Source organism: Antrostomus carolinensis, unplaced genomic scaffold (assembly GCF_000700745.2).
Source record: "Antrostomus carolinensis isolate BGI_N321 unplaced genomic scaffold, ASM70074v2 scaffold2981, whole genome shotgun sequence".
Lineage (NCBI taxonomy): Eukaryota > Metazoa > Chordata > Aves > Caprimulgiformes > Caprimulgidae > Antrostomus > Antrostomus carolinensis.
In genome coordinates this window covers 42,157-68,340 of record NW_010294625.1, presented here as the reverse complement: position 1 = coordinate 68,340, position 26,184 = coordinate 42,157, and the positions used below count along the sequence as shown (strand labels likewise).

Here is a 26,184-nt window from a genome sequence, read left to right as displayed (position 1 = left end):
AAGCTCTGTGTGATGTGGTGGGGCTGAGGGCTGTGAGCAGCTGGGTCTCAGGGCAGCTATAGCATCAGCAAACCATCTCCTTCGCCTGGCCAGGGATTTGGGTTGCCCTACAGCACTTGCACCAGCAGAGCCTGGTGTCATAGACCAAGTCCTGGAATCTGTTTAGAGTTGAGTCAAACGCAAGTCAAGCTACACGGATTATGTGTGTATATGTGCTATATATGTGTGTACATGTATGATGTAACACATTTGGTGGTACACGTGTGCTTACTGCAGGTACATGTGGAGTATTGACTCGCTAAACTGGAGGATCTGTGCTATAGATAAACTATAGCAATCTGTCATGTAAATGTGAAGAAAGGATGGCAAAGAGAAGTGGGTACAGGCAAATAAGTTCTGAAAGAACTGAAGTGGGTTTCTTTGCACCTGGTCCCTTGGAATAATCCCTTTGGGTCTGTGCTTGAAGAGAGAGGTTGCTTATTAAATTGAATTAAAGTGCAGTGAGTTATAATTCAGAATTTGTACTTCTGCTAAAGCAAGGTTGGAAAAAATAAGGAATCCGGGAAGAGCTTTACTGAAAAAAGGAAACAACTTGTGTATGTTAGGACTGCTAGTTGTGTTCTGAATCTCCCTCGGTGACCTGATTTTATTAACATATATTGGTGTAGATGCTTCAGACATTTGTAAATACTTGTAGGCCACCTTCTTCGTTTTATAGCTTTGCTTTAAGTGTAGTGTGAGCTTTTTTGTATTTTTGGTAAGCCTTTGAGTGAATTATGATCATAATTGTTTAGAATAATTACATTAGTGTTCATGGACATTTGAGGGTCTCTGTGCTACAGTCACTTCAACTCAAGATAGCCCAAGCTTCAGGAAGACTAAAGCTTCCAGGGTAGGTGGAGTAAAGAGGGTGGCTCACTTTGTGTGTAGAAGTCTGTCCGAAGTATTCTATTAAGTATCAGTTACAATACAGAAGAAACTTAATTGTTCAGCAGTTGCATTAGAAATTAATCTCCAAACTTTGGTCATGGATAATAGTAAAATAAAATATTTTTTTTTAAAATCATCCTATATGCCATAACAGCATGTATTAAAGAAATATAATTCAAAACAAATAAGCTTCACGTGTTTTTAACTTTGACAGTCTAATGCAGATGCACTAAATTAAAGTTACATCAAGAAAGAAGTAATCTCAGCTCTCTGAATTTGAGTACAATTGTGTTTCTTAAACTTCTTGAGTGGTAAAAAAAAAAAAAAAAAAAAAGATTTCACAATTTCTCCCTCTGATTAATGAACGAGGAAAGGGTTTGGTAGTAACTGCCTGCACTGTCATTTGTAATGAAAAGAGATATAGAGTCACCTGTATTAATGCAGTTTCATGGGTGATAGCATATTGTCAGTTTAATAGTAAAGGAGAATAATGGCAAAGTTAAACGTGCAGTTGCAAGAAAGGTCTGTCCGCAGTAAAGATGGGTGTGGTTATGTCAGATTTCAGAGGATGAGGGGAGTGTGGTGAATGCATGGAGGAAAAGGCCACTGATCTAATGCTGTGTTAAGGAGTTTTTAGCTGTCATATGCAGTTTCAGAATTGTTTCTGAAGATGTGTTACTCCATTAGCAGGTATTAAGAGAACACATTGTTCAGGTGGAAACAACTTAAATTATGCTTTTCTTTTTTTGCTTTCTTTTTATCTTTTTCTTCCTACTTCTAGGAAGGGTAGTGTATTGTCATTCTTCAATTTGTGTGATTTGAAATAACTCAATTAGAGATTAATGGCAGCTTATCCACATTTATCTGAAAAGCCAGTAATGTCTAAATCAGATGTTTATGGCCCCAAAGCAGTTTAGCTCCATTTGAGGTATTCAGGATAACTCTTAATTTTCCTGTTAATTTATTTCACTTGTAACTAGGATTCTTATGAATTCTCTGGGTTGTTCACTTAATTAGCAGTTAGAAATTTTGGAGCCGAGTGCCTTAAACTCTCGGCCTTAAAAATGTATTTAGGTACTTAAATGATCTCTTGATGAGAAAGGAGCATCTCTGGGTCTGGTTCTGATCTCTTGAATGTGTATGTCCTTGGGAGGGGGGGCTCGAACCACAGCTTTATACCAGAATATTGAAATCTGGATATAAACTACAGATGTCTAGGTTTATAAGTCGCAGCTGTGCTCATAAATTAACAGCCAATATTTTGAACTGCTAAGAGATTGTTTGTTGGTAAACTATGTCTGTTCTGTCTTTTCCCAATATCTGTGAACAATGAATATCCTCCAGTCAGCCTTTCCAAGTGTTGTATATATTGTGGAAGATAAAGAAATCTGTTATAACTTGTTATAATAATTTATAGTGAAACTATTTTCCATTTTATTAAACATCACGTTGGTAGCCAATACAAAAAGAAATCCATTTTGCTGCCATGCACTGCCCTTGAATTGCTCCTGCCAGTTTTAATGCTGTTCTAATTACTTTTCCCAAATACTCTGTTTCTTTTCTTTGCTTCTTGCCAGACCCAGGGGCAGGAAAGCAACTTTATAGGGGAAACAAGTCCTGCCTTTGTACAGTGCTATGAAATGCACAGTGTAAACAAATAAAGGGGTGAGGGATGGGGATAGAGTGGGAGTTTGTTTTCCTGCATCGCTTCTCTTCTGCCAATAGCAGGGTTCTTGAAAAGAAAAGAAAAAAGGCAAATTGGATTGTTAGCAGTGTCCCTTAGGATCATAAATGAAGGGAAGATTGTGTATGTAATTCATAAACATCCTGAACTACACGCCTTCTATTTCAACTTATTAGGGCATGAAGTAGTGCCTGCCAGGTTCATTTCACACTGGGGGATTCAGCATTCATGCAGCTCTTAATTTCCCCTTCTATACAAAACTGTGATAAGGAGAGAATAAGGGTATTTGAATATTTGATTCCAAATAATTCATTTTAAAGAAAAATGTTTTAGAAGTAGTCGCAAGATATTAAGAGCTGGATTTTTTTAGTTGAATTTGGAGAGTAACATGAGAATGTTAATTTGTCACTGATAGGAAATGCTTTTTGTCTAGCAATAAAACCCTGTACTTTACAAAATCTTGTCTGTAGTAGATGAAATTATTGTTTTGAGTTTAGGGTGTGGTGGGAGAACAATAAAAAAGAAAAACCACTTGCAAATACCACCAAGCTTTTCTCCTTTTCCCAACTGCCAAAGGAAGAATGGAATTTGTTAGTATGGAACAATGGTCAGTTCTCTGTTTTCATGGTTTTAATGGTTAAGATGGTTTTAATGGTTAACTGGAGTTCAAGGCTTGTTCCAGCCTGGTGCCTGCTTTTTGCTTCTGTGATGTGATATCTGATCATGAGTGGAGGGAGTAATCTGTTGGCTCTAAGCAGGAGTGGGATTAGATTTTGATTTAAAAAAAAAGGCCTCAAAATTCGTATGAATTGAATATTTAAGAGATCCAGAACCTCTTATTCTTTTCGAACTCCAAGTGTTACTTGAAACTCAGTCACAGATGCTGACTGATAATTGTGATCTGGAAGAGCTGGATTCAACTGGTCTGGGAAAGCAGTTAAGATGGATTCCTAAGGTTTTGCTTTTGTCTTGAGAAACTCTGTTTTGTGTTGACATTTCTGTAGTACTTCTCTTAAAACACCTAAATGATCAGTAAGGATTCATTTCTTAGTTTTGAGATTGGAATGGTTGGGAATTGTGTATGTTAAGGCAATAGTAGGATTGAGAATAATCGGAAGTTGAAGAAACTGGTTTTGATATGTGTTCAGTCAACTATTTTTCCTGCTGCCTTTGAAGCTCAAGCTATGGAGTTTTATTTGTTTAGGAAGGCCAATTGTGGCTTATGTAGGCTCCTTAAACCCACGCTGGATAAGCTCACCCATCATCAATTTTTTTGGTTTTAAAGCAAAACAAAACCCCAACAAAACCAACCAAATGAAAACATTACTTTTGGGAGTTAAAAGTGCCCAAGTTGCATAAACTAAGACAAACTTGAATAACAAAGGCTATACCCCTTTGTGGTGCGTAAAACTTATACAGAGATATTTTTAATGTTTGTAGTAAAGCATAGTTTTGTAAGTAATTGGTTTTGCTGTTATTTGGCTCTTATTTTGATGGTCTCTTTTTGTTTTTAGCATCAGCAAACATTTTTAAATCAGCTGAGGGAGATCACTGGTATCAATGACGTCCAGGTACTACAACAGGCACTGAAGGTAAGATGAATGTGTCGGACTTGTAGCTGAATGTGTGCATCTTAACTGCCTGTGAAAGCCACAAACCCCGCTCTTTCTTACGCTCATCTTCCTTGTCTTCCATTCCCAGCTTGAATACTTCTTAGATTTATTTCTGGGAAAAAAGCTAATAATGTTGAAATTTGTTCACTTTAGGAAGAATCTTGATCTGTTTTGGTACTGACATAAAGATTAATCTGGTGTTCAGAAATGAAAAGACATAAATGGTATGACTTGCTTTAAACCTTTGGCTAAAGTATTTTAAGATACCTTGGTGCTACTACAGCTGTTCAACTCCTGATGAGTTAAGTGGTGGTTTCTTGTCAAGATGTGGTTGAGTTTTCTATCGTGGACAGGTTCTGCTCAGTATGTAGAATGAAGAACTTTACTTGAACTTGCCACCCTTTGCTAAGTTGCTATTGTTTTGCTGTATTTTTCAACCATTGTAAATTCTTTCACAGCACAGAAGAGTTCTTTGATGCAAGTAAAGAATGGCAGGTCTCTCTGTGTTCTGTTTCCCTTAATAAAGATATGTAAATAAAATAAAAAATGCTTTTCTTCCCTCAAGTAGAGCTTTTTAGCCATTTATACTTGGTAAACGAGGATTTAGTGAATTTAAATCACAGACTCACAGAATATTAGGGATTGGAAGGGACCTCAAAAGATCATCTAGTCCAATCCCCCTGCCGAATAGTTGCTGCTTCAGATTGAACATAAATCATGTACACAACTTCCCCTCAAAAGCTAGTATTTCTGACATTAAAAATGAAATGGTAGATTTTCAGAAGAATTCAGCTGACTGCTGTTGATATCTGTGAGAGTGTGCTGATTATGCTTGTTGAGGGGTTGACCTACACTGCAAGACCTATAATTTTTTTTTCTGAAATAAGTGGAATTCCACCTAAGTAAATTTTTTTAAGATGTTTTATCTTTAATTTGGTTAAAAATAGTGAAGTATGCAGAATACGTCAAGTTTGGAAACTTTATTTTCTGATTAGTATTTCACCTGAAAATAAAATGTGTCATTGATCTTTTAAGTTCCTTGTTATGTTTTGCTTTGCTGTTAAGAAAAGGGTGAGGGGTCTCTCACTTCTTGTTTTGTTGATGCTTAAAGGACAGCAATGGTAATCTGGAGTTGGCTGTGGCTTTCCTCACTGCAAAGAATGCCAAGGTTCCCCAGCTAGAGGAGGCAACTTACTATCAAACAGCCCTTCCTGGAAATGACAGATACATCAGCGTGGGCAGCCAGGCAGATACCAGTAGGTATTTTTATTTTTATAAGTTTAGTTTAAAGGCAAGGAAACTAAAAACTTGCCTGTGAGATGACTATTGATCTGCTGATAATTCTTACTTAATGATTTTTAGATTATTATGTATTCTTCCTTTCCTTATTTCAGTGTATTTTGGTTTTTTATTTGAGCTATCCCTAAGCATTACCTTTACATATATGTACGGTACTGATCAGAGGGTGAATTAACTGGGTTTTCAGCCTTTTTTTTTTTTCCTTTTTTTTTTTTTTACCCTATTACAGAATTTATTTGAGGGTCATGAAGTAGATAGTTAAAGGCAAAAGCTCGGTACTCTTCTGTCAAACTAAAATTGGAGAAGAGTCTTTGAATGTCTTAATATGCTAAAACTAAATAAGCTTGAGAGTAGCTTCTCCCCGACAGGGATGAGTTTTCCAAAGGGAGATGTGAGAGGTTATTTGTGCATTTTGTAGTAAAAGAGTAGGTATTTTATATGTGAAATTAACATTAAATATACTTATTTTTAAACAATTTAATTTAGTTGATGCAGGAGGTCCCACAACCTGTATTTCTGTGAGCCTTGCAGGTTCTATTCCTTTGCTTAAGTGCAAAGTTATTTTTATGGGGGGGGGTGGGGGAGAAGAAATGTGTTAAATGCGTTCTGCAAATAAATATGGGAAAATAATATGAAAGAAAAAGTCTAAGGAAGTTTTGTAGTGGGATTGAGTTCTGTAAAATCTAAGTTTCTTGATACTATTTACATTCCAGCATTCTAAACATAGATGTAAAATATTTTAATTACATATTGATTCTTTGACCATATATGTCAGATACATCTATGTAGCTTTTATTAAATGAGTAGAATTATTTAGCTTAACTCACATTGGATTTTTCTTCACTAATATTGAGGTGGCTACAGTGGCACTGTTGTAGAGAAGTTTAGTTAGATTTCCTTGTTAGTTGTACAATTGTCTCTTTTGTCTCTGGCATCTTGACATAAACATTTTTTTTAATTTTATTTTATTTTTTTTTTAATTAGAGATGAGTTTACTCTCAACATTAGATCTGAAAATCGCATTTTAATCCTTGGTATTACTAGCAACTGTAATATAAATATATTATTATTAATATTTAAACAATATAAAATGCCCTGAGTTCATTATAGGTAGTTGTATTATCTCCCCACCAAGTCGTGGGGAGTGGGGTTTTATTTTATTTTTTTTTTCTTTTCCCTCCTTTGTAAAGAAAACACAAAACCCCACATGTATTTAGTTTTCAGTGTCAGAAAATTGAGGAAATGGAGACTATTTTCAACAAACTTACCACTATTGTCATAGTCTCCAGTACTGAAGACCTACTATGGCAGTGGACTAGTAAACTGGATTCTCTTGCAGTCTGTGTTTAATTAGATTTATTAGCAATCCCATTAATAGAAGTGTTTAGTTTTGCTGTCATGTACTGTGCTATGCAACCTTATTGAAGATGTGAGGTGACAAGGGGTATGAGAGGGAAAAGTCAAGCCTGCAGAGTCTACGTTACCCGTGAGTGATGGTCAAAGTGAAAAGAGTAAGTCTTAAATTGCATATTCCAAGCTGGATTTCAGGATTCTCTTCTCTTTTTTGGAGGGCTGAAGGCAGACCCACATCCTTACAGTTGTGTATCTCTACAAGACACTAATCAAGAAGCACCAACTGCTCTGGAAGAAGCAGGCAAACTTTTTTTTTTTTTTTTTAACATCTCCATTGTCTGGTCATGTCCTCACTGGCAACAAAGATGAGCACCCTTTGCCAGCCTTTGTTGTTTTAGTTAGACTGCAAACATGTTTGAGATAAAGGCATTTTGGCAAACTTTTCTTCACGTTGGAGGACTCACAGGGCAAGAACTAAAGACCCACAGCAGAACAAAAGTCTAAATCAATCTCTTGACCATAGAGCCTCCCCCATCTATAGAGACCTAGTGAAAGCTTCTTGCAGAATCCTATAGTTCTTCCTGTTGGGATCTATTTGTCTGTAATTATTTTGATTATGAATTTTAGAAATGCAATACACTTAAAATGAACAATGTTCAGGGCACTGCATTGGTAAGTACTGTCATATAGGGGAGTATGGTGAAAAGACACCAGATGACTTGAGAGAAGAGAATGGAAGGGTGGGTCTAGGTGGAAAACATATTTATTCAGCAGTGATAGCTCCAACCATCAACACTCTCCTCTGCAGAGAATGCTATTAGCACTTCTCAGTAACTATGGTGACTTCCTGACAGTATCTTGCCTTTCAAATTTGAGTTCCTTTTACTGTCCCACGTAGGTATAATTACGTGAAGGTAATTACAACTCACCCTTACTGTTCCTTACTGCTTAACTACCTCTGTGCACTGGGAACTTAGAATGTTATGAGTCACCGAGCTTCGTGGTCCCACCAAGCTAAGTCATCTAAAGTGAGGATGAGAGGGAGTTACAGATAAATAGCAGAACTATCTTTTATGCTTCAGAAAAGCTCCTGCCACTTACAAAGGCTTTTGAATATATGCCTTGCATAAAGGTATATCAAATGTATTCTGCGAGCTTGACTGACTACATTTCTTTGAAATGGTTACTTAGTTAAGGGGTAGAATAAAAGTGTGTATTACAAGAAGTCATAGTTTAACAATCAGCAGTTAACCTGGATTGTGCACTGGCTCTTCCAAAAGTAACAATGGTCATTCAGCTGTTTGAGAGTTGCATTCTGTGTGTTAGGAGGTATAAGGAAACCTAATTTCTCCTGTTAGCAAATGCAACATTTCAGCAGCTGCAAAAATATTAATGAGTTTACATAAAATTTACTCCATCTTTAAAAGCAAAGGCTGACTTGCACAATTAGCATATTCATACTGCTTTCCTTTTTGCCTGTTCAAAGTGGTGTGTGCATGCACCTGCAAGTGCAGCTTTTTCACGTCAAGTGATGCATGCTTTAGCAGATCCCTTTGCCAAGGCTTTTTATTTTTTTCCTTCCTGCAGTGTTAGTGAGCAGAAAGTGCTTAAGTATTAGGGTTGCAATACACAAGTGAACCCCTCTTAATCTAAGTTCACTTTATTGTTCTACTTAGCATAAATCCTAGGCACTGCACTTCGAGCAAAAGAAAATATATTTAGTAGTACTTTTCAATATTCTCACTTCATTGATTTCTCTAGAAACCTTTTTTTTTATTTGCAGTAGTTCAGTGTATTGTCATCTATGACTGCACAATAGAACTGTTGCACTCCTAAGCATTTATCCATTTCCTTCTCATTATTTGAGAAACTTAAAGAGCCCAGGGTTGAAGGAAGCAGCCGAATGAAGAGAAGACATAAAGACATTTTAGAAGTTTTATTGTCTTCAGATGAAATAGCTATCAAGACAAATTCTCTCCCTCCCTTCTTTTCAAAACAGAATTCTTTTTCACAAGAACTGAATTATTAGTCTTTGCAATTGCATATTCCACAGCCAAGGCAAAAGATTTGAAGGCCTTTTATAAGGACATAGTGCAATCTAACTATAAAATACCACATATACCAACTTGAGGGTTGTAGACTTCGTTGCTTCTAGGGACCTGGCTTTTATATCTTCCTGTTCCTACAGTTTGAGCCTTTGCATAGGTTTCAAAAGTCATTCAATAAACCCTTTTCAATGAGGTAGACTTAACTGCACCTAAAACCTCCCTAAGTGATGTTTATATAATGTATTTCTTAAACCCTTTTGTTCTAGAGACTGTGAAAAGTTTTATAGAGTCATTTGTTTTGGTTCTTTGCAGTCCTTACCTTTAGACTTCTAATGTCTTGCCTAAATGCCTCTTGCTTCAGGTTAAGTCTTTTACTCTTTGTGCTGTCTCCTGTGGATATTATAGTACACTTAATTCCTTTTGTGTAAGATGAAGTGTTGCATGCTCAAATACAATGTATTATAATGTCCCTTCATAGTTTTCACAGATCTAAATTGAACAGTCCAAATTCTTTCCAAGTCTTTGGATGCATTTCCTGTACCTATTGTCAGGTTTTTTTTTTTCTTTCCTCTAGACCTTCTCTAATTGTTCTGCCTTTTTTGTGAACTGTGGCACTCAAAACAATAACCAAGACTTCAGCTGAGTTCTAAAGAAAAATAGGTGAATGAATCTCTATAAAAGTCCATGTAGTACTCTGACAACATACCTTAATATTTTCTTCAACACTAAGATGGTGTGAATTGCAGGTGGAACATGAAAGAGCTGTATCTTCTATATCCTTCTTGGCACAAGTCCTAGTCAGTTCTCACTCTATAGCTGTGCATTTTATTGTTTCTATGAGTAGAATTTGACACTAGTTTCTTCTGTCATCTTGCCTAACTCATATATTGCTGTGTCCTCATGACATTTCCTTCTATTTCAGGGATTGTCATCTCCATCCGGGTTCCTGGGAGTGTCTCGCGCTTTGTATTGGCAGGGTCCCTGCTTCAAAATGTCATGAGTCTTGTATGTTGAGGTCCTCCTTTCATCTTACAGATTCACTTTTGTTCCATTATTACCTGTCTCCTTCTCATCCCTGTCAGTGTGAGAATCAGTCAGTTTCAGGTGTTATCCCTAGGACAATGTAAATGCAGCTGAGATGAGGAAGTTCCTGTGAGGTAGTGGTGGCTAACATTTGTTAGCTTTTCATCAGCAGAGCTGTTTGGGTTGGCTAAGCAGCTGCTGGGATGCTGTGTATTGGTTCCCCATCCAGTTTTAACCAAAATTGGCATATACAGCTAATTAAATTCCTTTAAATCTTCTTGTAGGAACCCAAGACCATAATCACAGAATAGACTGTAGAATAAAGGATCTTGCTTTGCTCTGCTTGTAATAAACAAAACTGGTGTAGTCTCAACTTCCTTTTTTCTTTTTTTTTTTTTTTTTTCCTATTTTCATATTGTTGATGTGTTGAAATTGGAGTCTTGCTGCTGGATTTTCATACTTGGCACCTGTCCATTGAACCCATCAGGCTTGCCCCTTCATTTTCCTGTCCCTGTGCCAGCAGTTTCATCACTGTGGTTGTTTATTGCCTGTCCCTGGGTTCAATTGCTACTTCAGATCTGTCCCTCATGCTGAGTTTCCCAGCCTACTTAAGTTTGAAGTTCCTATTCTCTGCTTCTTCCTGGTATAAGTAACAAGTCAATAACACAGTAATTATTTTAATGACCTAGGCAATTACCAAGTAAGAACCATTTATTTAAATTATGATAGAAACTTCCTCAGTAAACAGATTGATAAGAGGTTTCTTAGAAAAGAAAGAAGATATGTGGGGATAGATAAGAGTGTGTCTATTTGCTATATATACACTACTATATTTGTCACAAATTTTAATATACAGCTTAAAATTGGCTTGTAGAATTACAAACGATGTCACCCTCTCTGGATGTTATGTACCAGAGCGGACATTATTATATAATAATGTTGCAAACCAAAAATAAATTTCTTAGCAAAACAGTCAAATAATGCTGCCTGTTAATTTTAGTTGAATAAACATCATGAATGCACCAAGCCAGACTGTTTTGATGAACAATTTCTTCATTCATAAAGAATTCTTTCAGAAGCAAACTTTTTTGTTTATTTAGTACTTTTGGCTTAGTTAAGAACTTTTGTGTTTTTGAAGGCTAGTGATATACAGTAAGAACTACCTTTTTGAGGATGAGCCAGGGAGAACTCAAGTGTTCTGTGACCTAAATGAGAGAATTATTACAAAACTGGCATGTGTAAATTAAAGTCGGGTAACTACACATTTGGAGAAGGGGCATTTTCTTAATACCTTTATGAAATGCATCCTTCAGCCTATCACAGGAAACTTCTGTGTTGGATAAATACTTTGGGTAAAAGTCAGCTCTTTTTTTCTTCTGTCAAAGTTGGACCTTGAACACAGAAATTAGTTGGTCAGGTAGAAAACTTCAGTAGATAAGTTTCATGAATGAATTCCACTACTAATTGCTATTAAATAAACATATAATAAAAATAATAAATAAAATGTTTGACGTAACATTATAAAGTTGAAGTTAAATAACTATTTTAAAATTAAGCTACTGTTGAACTTATTAATGGTTGTGAGAGAAGGCAAAGTGATCATACTTGTAGAATAACTGCTTGAAAATTTGACATCTTTTCATTTAAAAAAAAATCCCATGTAAGAATTTATAAAACATTAAGATATTTTAAAACAAAACCAAAAAACCCTGTATGAATATCATGTAATATATGTACATTTGTATAATTTTTAACAAACTGGCAGAAATGCAAACTGTGCAGACAAGCTGGGTTTTTTTTTTTCTTTTTTAAAGTTTAGTCTCAGACTGTTCCCCTTCTGTTATGACTTCTATTGAGATCTCTTTATAATCTTGTAATTTAGGATTCAAGTCATATGTGAGCTGTTGCAGCTTAATGTGTTACTGTGCCAGCTGAGATGCAGAAGAGGACCTTGGACCTGCTCCAAGTACAGCAGACATGAGCTAAAATTTGTTAGCTTAAATCTCCAAAACACTTTTATTTTACATTTGCTACAAACTAAAAGCTTGTGTAGAGTAGCTTACCATGGACCAGCTGATATTTAGAAATGTATTTTTCTGATACAAGTTATGCAAAGTAAACCCTGTGTGACATGAGTCAATTGCACCATTCAGGCGGTGGTAGTATCTGGCAGCAGGTCTTCACTGTATTGTCTTTTTTTGTGTAGGTCAGGAACAATGTATATGTGAAAACAACACTTCTGAAGGCAATCCTGTATTGTTTGCTCCCAAACCCTTGCATGCCAAAGGAAACTTGTGTTGATCTGCTTTCTGAAAGCAAGTGGAAGTCAGGGATTTGAGTTTTAATATTAAAGTGATGGGATCACTGGTAATATCAGTGGTAATAAACTTCTGAACACATAGGGTGGTGGTATAGGTTAATAAAGATTAAGGAGCTAGGGAGGTGCAAAGAAGTTGAATAATTTCATGAAAGTGTGAGTCAGAGTTGACCTTGATAGATTTAAAAAAAAAAAACCCCACCAAAAAACCAAAAAAACTCAACCAAACAAAAAAAACCCACCAAAAAAGCAAACAGTGGGAGCTTTTGATAACCACTTAATTTTCAGCTACCTTATGTGTTCTTTTCTGGAAAATACTCCCCATATAAGGGAGCTTACTTCTTAAACTAGCTTTCTTCTTTATTGTTATATAAGAATTTAATAACTCTTGCCTGACTAGAGGCTAGCTAAAGGAGTATTCCCATCTGTGTGTGATCGGCGTAATTCCATACTTCTCCACCACCGTGTGTGGCTGGATTGAGACTTACTCCGTGTTCAGTTGTGACTACTATTACTACATTCAGAAAAACAGCTCATCTTCAGGGGAGATGAGATGCTTGTGTGTGACCACTGGCAGATGGGTTAAAAATACAACATAAGCACCACATTTTAGAGTGTAATAGGTAGTGCCCGTAGTCGCAGGATCTTCTCACTGCTATCAACCTTTCTAGCCTTTCTTCTGCTCTCAGACTAGAACAGAGCCATGCTTGCATGTGACCCAGGTTGAGGTATTATTTTAGCCGGAATTACATTGTTCTCAACACGGCTGCTCATATATCAAGACTCCTCTGGGTGAGACTTCTGCTGGTGGGTCTTGTAATGCTTTAGTACTTCTGAAGGAGAATTTCAGGCACCTGAGTTGCGCCGATATGCTGTAAGATCTGAGCTGACTTTATAAAAGACTTAAGAATAAAATTATGAAGTGCTGCTTTTGTGGTCATAGCATTTTTCCATACTTCCAGATCATGACAGATTGCCCAGTTTACTTTGCAGATAAGAGTACTTCCTTTAAAGGCTCACTAAATAAAATAGAAATTCGACCATCTTTATTAGGGGGATGAAAGGGCTAAGTTGAAAAGTAATTTTTGCAGATGCTGGTATTAACAGAAAAGGTTCTTTTACAACTTCTGTTCAGTTTCAGCTTTCTGTGAGGACAAGTCATCCAATTTTCTGTTCATGCACAGCTACGGCAATGATTTTTGTACAAGTTCAGTGTTTTAGTTTGTTCCAGTGAGAAATGTAACAGATGAGTAAGCCAAGGAAATAGGGAAAACACTCTCTACAGCGAGTCAGCCCATCCAGGAGAAAAGTCAGAAGCTAGATGGAGAAGCAGTTTGGGTATGAGTAATGGAGCTGCCCTGTGGAAGGAGAAAGGCAGACAAGCTGCTAATCCCTCTTTGAAGCAGTCATCAGTTTCAAATCTGTATCTCTTTCTCCCAGAGTCTTTTAGCTTCTACTGTCCAAACTCCAGGCTGGAGAGTAGGCCCTTTTGTAGCTCTTTGGGTAAATTTTGGCCTTGGAGGAGGGAAACTGAAACCAGCCAACAACTCTATGTGTGTGTGTCTATCTAATATTGCACATAAGTTTCTTGTGCACTTTCCTCTCTCTGACTGACTTGCAAAATGAGACTTTTGTCCCTGGAAATCATGATAACCAATGACCTTGGCTTTTCTGAAGGTTTTGTGCAGTTGATGGACGTTCCTGTTGGCCCTGGCTGCTCTGAAAGAGTGACTGTGCCTGACGAGGTGATGGTTGGTGTTGCTGTGTGATATGGGTAGTGAAATCCCTCCTTCCTCAGGAGCAGGAGCAGTTGTTGCTGCCCTTGGGAAACACTGAGGTTGACGGGGACATTAGTATCTTATTCTTTAGCTAATGGGAGTAGGGTTGTTTTCGTCTTCATTACCCAGTCAGTAGCCCATCCAGCATTCCCCATGTGTCCAAGTATGGATCCTCATTTTGACTTCAGTGTTTGTTTTCTTAGTGCTTCTGTTGAGATAGGATACTTCCAATAGACAGAAATTGGTTTCAAATACTGTTAGAAAAGGAATGCACAGACTGAATAGAAAAGAATTGGGTTAAGTAAGGAACTCTCTCACATATTTTGAAACTGTGTGAAAGTATTTGGCTCACCAGTGCACAGAAATACTTGTAGAATTTGGGGCTCTATTGGGAGAACTCTGCACACATCCCTCTGTGAGAAGGGACAACCAACTATGCTCAGTTAAGGTATCCTTTTTAAGAGAAGGTTGTCTTCATCATGTGTTCCCTGGAAGCAACTGATTACAGCAGCTGAAGTAATAAACTGAAGTGTATTGCTTTAGGAGAGCTTTCAGAAACCATGGATTTCTAAATTTGTCCCATAGCTTTGTGAAACTTAAGATCGTTAGGAAGAAGGAAGATTATTGCCCGTCATAGCTTAGCAAGAGCAAGCTGCTGAGGTTTTTTGTTGGGCTTGGAGGCAGAAGGGAGCTGTTAGCAGGGTTAGTGGTTGGAAGAGCACAAGGCATAGGAGGGATGGACTGGAATGGCACTTAGCAATCCATGTGGGCTCTCTCTCCTCTACAGTAAGACTTGCCTTTCATTCTGTTTCACTTTTAATTTTGAGAAAGATAGTTTTGCTTTTCAGATGTGATTGATCTCACTGGAGATGATAAAGATGATCTTCAGAGGGCAATTGCCTTGAGTTTGGAGGAATCAAACAGGGCATTCAGGGAGACTGGAATAACAGATGAGGAACAAGCCATTAGCAGGTAAACAAATAACTTATATAAAGCAGAAATTAAATTAAAGAGTTGGAGATTGGCCTGTATTGCTTTTTTAACTTTCAATTTAACAAATAATAACTTGTTTACTTTCACTTGTGCTACTGATATGCCTGGCTTCAGGATGTTGCTTTAATGTAATGTATATTCTACACTGGAAAATAGTCTATTATGTGTGGGTTAGGATTTGATAGTATGTTTCATGTTCATATATTTGTTTAAATATTCAGGAAGTGGATAGAGATAGAGGATATACAGTCATGTTTAAATAGGATCTAAAACTAAAAGTTTCTCCTGTGTATCAGGTAAAAAGCAATGAAAAAAATGTAATTAAGAAGATGAATTCTTTGTCCTGTTTTTTTTGCAGTGTTAATTTTGCAATAATATTTTCTTACCTCTCTGCTAAGGCTGAGGTTGAGGGAGGGGATAGTAATGCTATGACTTGAGTAAACTAAGAGCAGCTGCTGTATTTTAGCTGATTAAGTATGTTATTAACCTATTTAACAAATCGTATTTAGAAGCTTTGAGTGAAGTTAACTTTTTGGTTTAAAGTTTTATGAAGTTAACTTTCTCAACTTGGGTGTGATGAATCTGTAAGTTGACTTTTGGTCAGATTTTTCAATAACTTTTTGTACAGTGTATGTGTATATGTAAATACAGATGTAATTATGAAACATTTGGGACTTGAACTAAGCCCGGGTGTAGGGTTGTGTGGGAGGGGTGTTGTTTTTTTCATCTGTGACTGGCCTTGGCAAGGATATTGGGGGTTTTTTTTGTCTGTGTCTGGCCTTGTTCTAGAGAAAAAGGGTGATGATTTGATCCTCCTGTTAGAAGGTTAATTACTGCCTCCTTGTAAAAGACAAATTTTATTCAAAAATTATTTAGATGAGGGAGATTCACCACAATAATTCTTCTCCTCAGTTCACTGTATTTGTCAGACTAAATGGCTTATCAGAAAAGTCCAACTCTGAGAATATGGAGAGTGTTACTTTATTCATAATCATTTTCTTTTTCCTGTTGAAAAAATAAATGTACTAATTGTGAGAATAAACATACTCCTCCCTCTCTCCTCCCATTTTCTATAAAAGCCATCTTTTTGTATGAGTTTAAGATAACCTATTTTAGGAGGTAAAGGTGGAATGAGAGGGATTTATATTTTCATTAATAATAGGAAGAAGATTTTAAGGTGTTGTTTTCTTCTAAGGTCTCAGGTATGTGCATATATACAAGATTATGGTGGAAGTTCTGATTCATAAGTTCAGCTCTTGCATGTTCCTTTTTGAAGGACAGAATTGTTATAATTTCAGAATTGAGATTCAGGCAGACTGTCAGTGGACCTATTTCTGCATATGGAAATATTTTTCCTTTTTTTTTTTTTTTTTTTTTTCTCCCTTCCCCAAGCTTTGACTGCTTCTGCTGTACTCACTTGTTGGGAGCCTTGAAGCTTTAGTTTTTTTCCTGTAGACTTTGTCTTTTCACTTCTCAGACTAAAAAGCCCTTTTTGGTCTTATCTGCTTAGCCCATAACTAAGTATTATAAATACATTCTACTTAAATAGTGGTGTATTTTTTCTGGTTGCAGAGAATAAGAAAGTATACCAATTTTTTTTTCCATGTGTACAAAGGTATGTATACAATCTGTTCAGTTATGTACAGAGAAAAATGTTGGTCTTCTGATGGAGCAGAGATGTATATTTGATGGCAAAATTACACACAATAGCATGTGCCAAATTAAGAACATGTTGCTACCACATCTTATATACTTGCTGTAATATTCTTTGGAGCATTTGTTGCATGAATTCATCTCCTAAAGCCATACAGAAATATTCACTAAAAGATCCAGAGTGCATCATGGTACAAGAAAGGGAAATGGGGACTTTGTTCGTGAATGGAGGTGGAGTGAGAATTTTGGGAGTTTTGGCAGCATTAGGGTATTAGATCAACTCACGTACCATGAGTTGTTTGATGATGGATTATGTCAGAGTTGTACAAATATAGGAAGTTGAGAATTCTTTAATTCTTGATCTGAACTGTTGAATCAGTTTTCTTAAGGACAGGAAGGACAGGACTTCAGACTGTTTTTTGGTTTTGGTTTTTTTTTTTTATTTATTGAAAAAAATCACTTTGTAGTTAACACCCCACAGAAGAATGTTGGCATTCCAATAGAAAGCACAGTATCTGTGCAGGACTTCTCAAAACAAAAATTAGAACACTGTGATTGTAAACAAGTCAAACTGCAGCCATTTACTTTTGCTTTTCTAGGTTAAATAAGAAGCAGAAATCAAATAGGAAGTCAATAATAAGCAAATTAAACTATGGAAATCTTTAATTTTTAATAATGTATGATCTGTGCCTTTTTAAATAATCTGGTCTGGAGGATATTTTTTTTTTCCAAAGGTACTCATAGTGGTTTGGAACCTAATTTGCACTGATTTTGTTAAGGATTCCAAGGGAGCATAAATGGAATTTCTTGACTCATGTAATTAATGTTGTAATCACATAAAATTTGTCTTACTGAATGTAATTGCCCTGTGCTAGGAGGGCAGTTAAGATGAGGACAGTTCTGATTGCTGTGTAAGTATTGAGAGGAGTGCAGATGAAATGTCCGAATGTCCAAGCTGAACATCCTGTACATAGCATGGTTGAAGTTTTTTATTATTCCCTCTTTAAATCTCGCAGGGAAATGTGCATGGTCAGTGTATTTCATAATATTAAAAAGTTTCTCCTGTTTATATTACTTTTCATGAATTGAAGGAGTATGATGCTAGCCAGACAGGGCTTCACTGGGGAAGCTAGTAAGATATGACTGAAAGGAGAAATTAACTGGCCCATGTTGTGCCTAGGGTAGGAGCTGTGTTAAAATGACAGCCCATACTGTAAGTGCATGAGGATGTGCACAACCCCTAGATGATTTTTTTATTTTTTTGACATGGTTGTTGAAACTGCTGGGGACTCTGCACTGTCGTTAAGCATTGTGAGTGTAGATCAAAGGTAAAACTGGGGAGGAATGTAGGGTTGGGGGTGTTCCTGGATGTCCAGCTATAAGACAGTCACAGTACAAAGACCTTTCCTTGTTCTGTTGGTTGAGTAGCCTGCCAGAGTGGGCTTTTCTGTAGAATGTTTCTTGAGCTTCCTCAAAATGGTTTGGTTGGACTTCTGTGCAGTGGTCTCACTTTGCCTAAGGCCTATTGCTTTGTCTGGTTGGCCTCATGCAAGCAGCTCTGCAAAGCTGCTTGGCTGTGCCCAGCTTTTTACGGAGAGAAATAAACCACTGCTTACAAATCCCGTGCCAAGCCTGGCATTAACTAACCCTCACTTCAGAGTTTCCCTCCAAACAAGGTTCCAACACGTGGAGGCGGGGAAGCCTTTGGTCCTGTGAGGCTAGAGACATGCCATACCCTGCACAAAGCTTACAGCTCTGCTGCTAGGGACTGACTGCTGCTGTGGTCTCCAAGGGTTTCAAAGAGGGTGTTCTGGCTACGTAATCAGAATTGCTAAATCCTTGTACTAACTTTCTGGAAAGGTGCTCGTTTTGTTGAGAGCAATGTGTGAGTAAGATGCTTTGTAAAAGTAGTCTCCCAAATCAGGACTGTAGGAATATAATGTAGTGAACATTATAGTGTAAGGAGTATACTCACTATGCTGGTAAATACATTTATTTCTGTAGCTTTTGAGCTGATCATTAGGTTACTGTTTACTGTGCTCATTTTTATTTCAGTTTGCATCATAGCTATCATTATGGCTGAAAATGAATTTGGCACGTAGGGTGTGCAGCTATTGCATGTGCTCTCTGAGGACAGATAGTGTTATAAGTAAAAATAAGGAAAAATATCGTGAAGCTTTGACAGGCAAATACTTTGATAGAAATAGATTTGAGGTGGAGCTGGAGATGAGGAAATACCTCATCTGATAAAGAAATTAAAAAAAAAATACAAGGAAGAAATTTTAGTAGATAAATAAGTTGGTAAATTGTAATACCCTTGGGGTCAGTGAACTGTTTCAATTTGAGAATATATATTTTTCTGAACTTGAAGTTTGATTGTTTCCGTGAAACAAAAGAGGTATGAAGTAGGTATTGTAGTCCTATTACAGTATTCTAAATTTATTCCAGTCTGTCAGAGTCTTCCTGTCAGTTTTAAAGTTCCCTTCAATTTAGTTTAAACAAGAATTTATGTAATTCTACCTGAATGGGAAATTATTTGAAACATGTATGACATTTGTTTTGAATTAATTTTTAATGTCTCCATCAAATAACAGTTACTCTCAAAGTAGATATATGATGGTCATCTAACACTTCAGAAGGATTGTATCAATGAGAAGGGACATGAATTTGACTGTTTCTTTAAATTTTGGGGTTTGCTTAGGAGATAACATTATTATTACTAGTACAAGAGTCTTTTACCACTGATGAATCAGGTTCCATCCCTATGCATTGTTTTAAGAGATGTCAGAGCAGAAAGTCTGAGGATTATATACCTGTCCTCTCAGTGTCTTTTGAAAAAAGGTTTATGAGTTTATATGTCAAAAAATAAATGTCAGGAACTGATTAATCCTTAGGAAAGGATTAGTTTTAGGTTCTTCCCAAGATATATTGATACATATATGGTATGTATACCAAATAGGCTCTCAAATTCTGAATGCCTCTGTTTTTGTTTTTTTTTTTTTAAATAAGTAGTAATAACAAAATCAGTATGTCCCTCAAAGCAGTTATCTTCAGTAAATTCATGTAATGTGTCATAGTCTTGTATACCTTGTAAGATACCTTTTCTTGCTTTGAGAAGAGCATAGCTTGAAAGAAAACTTTACAGATAGGAAACTGAGGAATTATGTCATGTGGTTGTGCTTTTTTTGGCTTTTAGTATGGTTTGGGTTTTTTCCCCCCCTTGTTTCTTTGATTTTTTGTTAAGTTGTTCAAACTTTGTACTTCAGTAACTCCATTTACAGACCAGCCTAGACTTGCCTTTCTTTGGTGTTCAGTGAGTCTAGAACCGAAAGGGACAACCACTCAGTCTGCACAGACTACTTTGATGCTTGGCATGAAGCTCCTGAAATCCTGTGCTTGGCAAACACAGTAGTTCAACAGCAGCTCAGCCTTCTGTATGCTAGTCGGACTAGATGGTTGAGGGTAGTGACTGTGTCAGTAGTACACATGCCTGAATGTATTCATCTCCATTTTTCTATTTAGAGTATGTGGCTACCACAAATTACCTTTAAGGTGTTCTTTATCACCAGGCTAAGGATATGTGCTGATATAGAAATACTGTGTTAAGTGAAGCTTGAGTTTGGGAGCATAACACACATCAGCTCTTACTGTCATGTGAAACATAGACATTCAGTATAAATCACATAGGAACAGTTTCCTGCAGAGTGTGGTTATTGAAATGTACAATTAACTTGTTGGCTGGCCTTTGAAAATTTGTGGTGAGATATCTTTCCATGGCTCATAAAGTAATTACTTGCTATGTAAAGCAATCAGTTGCAAAAATGTAAACTGAAAAAGTGTCTTCCATTTTTGAGACTTGCCTGGTTAGCTTTGGTTTCCTGTTAGTAAAATAAATATTGGTGACTTTGTGCTTTGCATGCCAATAAAAGCATTTGTAGCTGGAAGCACTACACTAATAGTGCTGCCTAATATTTCTTGTTGTCCATGCTATGTGAATCTGGTTGTTAAATAATTGATGACTTACAGACATGGCGCTTGTATCTAGAGCTCTCACAAGAGATTCACTCACTCACTAAATATCACTTCCTAAAAGGTAATGGAATTGCTGTAACATATCGAAAAGTAAAATAGCATCTTGCTTTTGAAGACATATTACTGCACATAAATTTAAAACCAAGTTCAGCAACAGTAAGTTAGTGAATGATGTTATTTAGATGTCTGTATTAGTAACTGAAGGTGGTTTACTTTGTTTGGGGTTTTTGTTTTTGTTTTGTTTTGTTTTTTTTTTTTCTTTCTCTCACATTTTTCCCTTCCTTGTCTTCCTGAAGAGTTCTAGAAGCCAGTATTGCAGAAAATAAAGCAAGTTTAAAGAGGACACATCCTGAGGTATGGAGTGACTCTCCAAACCCTTATGATCGAAAGCGGCAAGACAACTGTCCAGTAGGATTAAAGAATGTTGGCAACACATGCTGGTTTAGTGCTGTCATTCAGGTAAGCACCCTCTTTGATTAGCTGTGTATACTCTCCATTGTATTTAGAGTGAGGCGAGTTATCTTATTTTAAGTGAATAACTTAAGATACCCAGTTTCCTGGGAAGTTTAGGCCACTGCATGGGGTGTTTTTTAGCATTACTTATTTGTTGCATCTCTTAATATGTTCATCCGTAAGTCTGACTGAAGTGTAGAAAGTGTTGTAAAATAACTAAGTGAAGCTTCAAAATGTTTCTTATTAAAAAGTTGTTGAAGACAAGGAGTTGAGCCTCTGAAGATCCTGGGTGTCTGCAATTCATGCTGACATCAATGACAATTGTGGATGCCTAAAAACATGTGAAAATTGGATTACAGATGAGGAACAGATTTTTTTTTTTTTATGTTAAGAGGAATGCATATGAATGACTGAAAGGGGGTGGCCGACAATGGAGGTAGGTAGAGGCAATGAGACACCCTTAATCATGGAGTGTTTACTAGAATAGCTACAAAAGAATAGATAGCTGAGTAGGGTTAAAGAAGGAGTAACTGATAGAGAAGGAAACTTGAGAAGGAGGAAAGTGAAGGTCTGATATGGTTGCAATTTTGTCTGTTTTGGGTTGTTTTACCTAATAGAGCCAATATGTGTGCTCTTAGTCTGTTTTTGTGTATATATAGCTGAATTAAAAGCTACCTTTTTAAAAAAAGACAGGGTCAATAGGGAAATGAGTACAGATATTGCAGCTTGTCTAGGGAAATCTAATGCTCTAATACCAATAATTCATGGTACATAAACTTTATGTATCTGTCTTTTAAGAGGAGGGTTTTTTTGTTTGTTTTTAAGAAGTGATTGGTAAATCTAGGTATGTTGCTGTAAATAATCTGTAGATATATTCATGAGCATCCAAACCCATAGAAAAACTGTGGGTGAAACAGGAATACAATAGGGTGAAATTAATTTTTAGTCTACAAGTAGCAAATTCAGCATATTGTAACTCTTCATAGTCTGACATTTTGAGAGGAAGCAAATAAAATAATCATAACTCATTTTTAACAAATTACTGTCAGGCTGAAGCACTTCAGATAAACTGATATTGTTACTTTCATAGTGATAGCTGTTGTACTTCAGGCTGAGTCCGTTTAGATAGATGTTCTGCCTAGCAGTTTGTGCAGATGGATGCTTACAGAGGAGAACAAACAGTACTCATGATACTTTTCTGTCAAAACACTCGAAGTGCTTTCGTCTTGGGGGATTTTCTTGATCCTTTGCAGTTTGTTTAGCTGGTAATCCCCAGTGGACCTCTCTTTTATGTACTTGCCTCCCTTGAACCTTGCAAACTTCTTGCACCCGTAGGGTACTTTGGGTAGGAATTCCATAGTTGTGCTCCCTGTTGCATGAAGAACCACCTCGTTTTTGTTTGTTTTTTGAACCTGGGTCCCACTAGCTTTGTCTGGTGGCTTCCATGTATTCTGGTGGACAAGACAGTTAAAAGCTGATTGCCGTCACAGTTCTTTGGACTGCTGCCATACTCTCTTTCAAGAGGTCGGTGGTCTTTTTTCCAAGCTGACTGCTGAGCTGTTGCCTGTATAGAATCTGTTCTAACCTCTGATCCGCCTTGTTGCGGTTCTCCAGATCCCTTCTAGCTCTAGTAGCATTTTAGCTGGGGGACCAGGAAAGTTCTCAAGGTGTGAGTGGGCTCTGAATTTATGAGGTGGTACGATGGACAGATACAGGCTCTTCAGGAAAGACAAGTAGGGATGACAAGGAAGGGTGTTGCCTTCCTTGTGAAGGAGCAGCTTGAACGTATGCAGTGCTTCTGTGGGACAAGATGACAGTTTAAGATGAGAATTTGTGGGTCAGGATCAGAGGAGAGGCTGGTAAAGTTATTACCCTGGTTAGTCTGTTACAGACCACCCTACTCAGGATGAGGATGTGGACAAAGCTTTCTTTAAAGGCAAGGTAGTCTGCATCATGGTCTGTGGTTCCCATGGGGAACTTTAATAAACATCCTGACACTTGCTGGTTGGAGATGTAGTAGTGTGGATACTCTTGACTGCAGTTATCATGAAATAGTGCAGTTTACACTCCTGATGGGAGTGAGGAGGGAGTAGCAGGCTACAGACCTTAGAGTTCAGCAGAGCAGACTTTGACTTCTTCAGGGAGCTGGTATCTGGGATCCCATAGAAGGCAGCTCTGAAGGGCAGAGGAGCTCAAGAAAGCTGGCAACATCCTCTAGTTGCAAGAAGGGTCCATTCTGCTGCTCAGGAAACTCATGCAAGCAGGGAGTGTGGGGGATCTGGACGCAGAGATGAGCCACTCAGGAGTTTGGAAATGTTGCCTAAGCCTGAGGGGATGGTGTTAAGAAAGTGAAAGCCTAGAATTGATGCCTCAAGGGATGTCTAGGGTAACAAGAAGAGGTTTTGTTGCTACACTAGTCATAAAAGGCTGAGCAAGGAGACCACTGTTCTGTTATTGAATAGAGCAGGTAATTTAGTAACAGCAGGCTTAAATAAGGCTTCCAGACCACTGTGCTTAGTTGGGAGAGAGGAAGTCTGAGCAGGGGTTAAGGATTAAGTCAGAGATCACTCAAGGAAACCTCACCTGCATAAGTCCACAGGACCCACTGAGCTGCATCCAGTGGTGCTGAGAGAATGGGGGAAAGTCTCAGCAAGGCAGCTTGCTATCATCTTTGAAAGGTCATGGAGAATCAAAGAAGTTTCTGATTTGACTTCAAACAGTCCAGAAAGTCAACCTGGGAAGTTAGGGGATGGTCTGTGTTAGGTGACCTTTGAGAAGATGGGTTCAATGCAGTGCATATTGGGAGGATGAGAGGCAATGGGAGTAAGTTGAGATAAGAGAAATTCGGCTTCGATATAAGAAGCACTTTTTTCCATGAGGACAGATGGGCAGTGGAGGTTGCCCAGAAAGGCTGTGCATGCTCTGTTGAACCTTGAAGGCTTTTAAGATGTGCCTGAAAAAAGCCCTGACCAGCCTGGTCTGATCTCATGAGGTGACATCCTGCTTTGAGTGGGAGGTTCAAAAAGAGACTTCTGAGCTGAATTACCCTATGATTCTGTAGTAATGTGTTCTGTTTCATTCTGTCTTCCTTTCTTAATTATTTTATTCTGCTTTTATCTACTTCATGCATTGAACTGGTACTTTCATGTTACTGTCTGTCATAAATTCAAAGTTTTGAATAATACTATCTTGGTGCTCATCATCTTCTATAAATTTTAGGGTTGTCTTCTACCTTGTGCCTCACCGTACACTTATCTGTGTTGAATTTAGCTTTCTTATTACATAGTCACTCTGTCCCGTATGATCCTTCTGTCAGTTCGTCTTTGCCAGCTCTTGTTTTCACTACATTGCATGTCTGTACTGAGCAAACTTGGTCATCTTGCCACTTGCGCTCTTTTCTATATCACTTCTGAGTTTTGCTTTCCAGCACAGACTTCATGAATTTGCAGCAACCTCCCTCCAAGCTGGAACAAATGGTTTGCTCCTACCTTCTCTTTCTTTTTCTTTGCCTGTTTGTTTGTGCATGGAACTTCCATCTTACCTCGTCGCTGCTTAGTTCAAAGCTGTTGTTGAATGACTTCTTCAGAAATTACTCTGAAATCCCAGTAGACTACAGAAATTCGATTGCTGTTATCCGTGTTCTTTTTGACCTCTTGGTGTTGGATGGGGTTTTTTCCTTTTTTTTATGGACAGGTTTTACTTACCTGCAGGTAATACTTAGGTAACACTGTAGGTAATTAAATGGTAAGACTTCTTGATTTGTTCTACCACCTCCCTTCCCAGTGAAGTTTTTATGTTCTGAGGTCTCTTTCCTTTCAGCATCTAGTAATCAGGTGCTTGAAGTTTCTGTTTTCCTGAGATCTTTCGATGTTTCCCTTGTTCATCTCTCCTCCTTCCCTTATTCCTTCACATGCATAGCTTTTTGCAATAGAAGAAACATTGTCTTGGTGCTAATATAGAGAAGCATTTTATTTCCATAAAGCTCATTGTGGAGCTGACTGACTTGGCGTTTTATCTCCTCTGTTGTGTAATCAGATTTTACATTCCATAGTAGTCCCAAGTCTCAAGATGACTGATTTTATGTGTATGTGCATTTCTGTAAAATAAATATTTATACATAGGAAACTGCAAATGTTTCAATAAATGTTTTCAAGGAAACTTTTATTTAATTCATTAACCACAGAGATAAGAACAGAGGTCTGAGAATGTTAAAACCTATGCGAGTGTGATCTCATGTTATTTATACCCGATGTGCAACTTTATACCTTGAAAATGGATTATAAAGCAGGCTAGCTAGTTCTTATGGTCACCACTCATATTATGTGAAAATCTGTGGCATTTGGAATTGTAATGGTTTGAACCTAAAAGATAATTAAACCTCTGTATTTAGGTCTATAGAATGTAATTCAAGTAAACCACTGAAAGATGTATAACTTCAGTTGGTTGAAAATTTAGATTATTAATATTGTCTGCCAGCCAGGAAGACTTATGTTTCAACCAACCATCCCAGGAAATTTAATGCATTTTAATTTAGAGCATTAGGTAATATCATATTTATTTATCCACAGGGCAAATTGACTCCTTGGGTTGCACTGACTATGTGGAAGTATTTTCAAGGTTTCTTTAGGAACCTTTTGAAACCTGACACATCACATAGGTCAACAATATCTAAATGTTAAGTACTGTCAGTCACAATGATATATTGTGTAATATAATCTAAAACTAAATTGCAAAGAAAGAAAAATCTTTTTAGTTCTATTTAAGGAGTACTTGTCAAGGAAAAAAAAAACCTTTTGATATTTTCACAGTTTCCTTATGCAATGTATTTTTTTTTATAGCCACCAATTAACTGACTTAGACAAATGCAATCATCAATATTTGTTGTATATGTTTAAGAGCATGAAATTCTTTAAGGTAAGTTTGCACTGAGGGACAGCAAACCCTAACAAGATTCAAATATTGCTAGAAATACTGCCTTTAAATCTGTATCTATTTGTGCATTAGAGAA

The 26,184-nt window shown here is 37.2% G+C and overlaps 1 protein-coding gene across 1 annotated transcript in view; it reads left to right on the top strand.

The window, feature by feature from the left end:
- Nucleotides 1–4,128: 4,128 nt before the first annotated feature.
- The window catches only part of LOC104532450 (ubiquitin carboxyl-terminal hydrolase 25-like), a gene marked incomplete at both ends in the record, with an annotated part of 60,979 nt that continues 38,923 nt past the window's right edge, over nucleotides 4,129–26,184 (top strand). Inside the window, 4 exon segments of the mRNA XM_010177669.1 lie at nucleotides 4,129–4,206; nucleotides 5,339–5,483; nucleotides 14,894–15,017; nucleotides 21,020–21,182. Coding sequence (XP_010175971.1) covers nucleotides 4,129–4,206; nucleotides 5,339–5,483; nucleotides 14,894–15,017; nucleotides 21,020–21,182 — 510 coding nt within the window.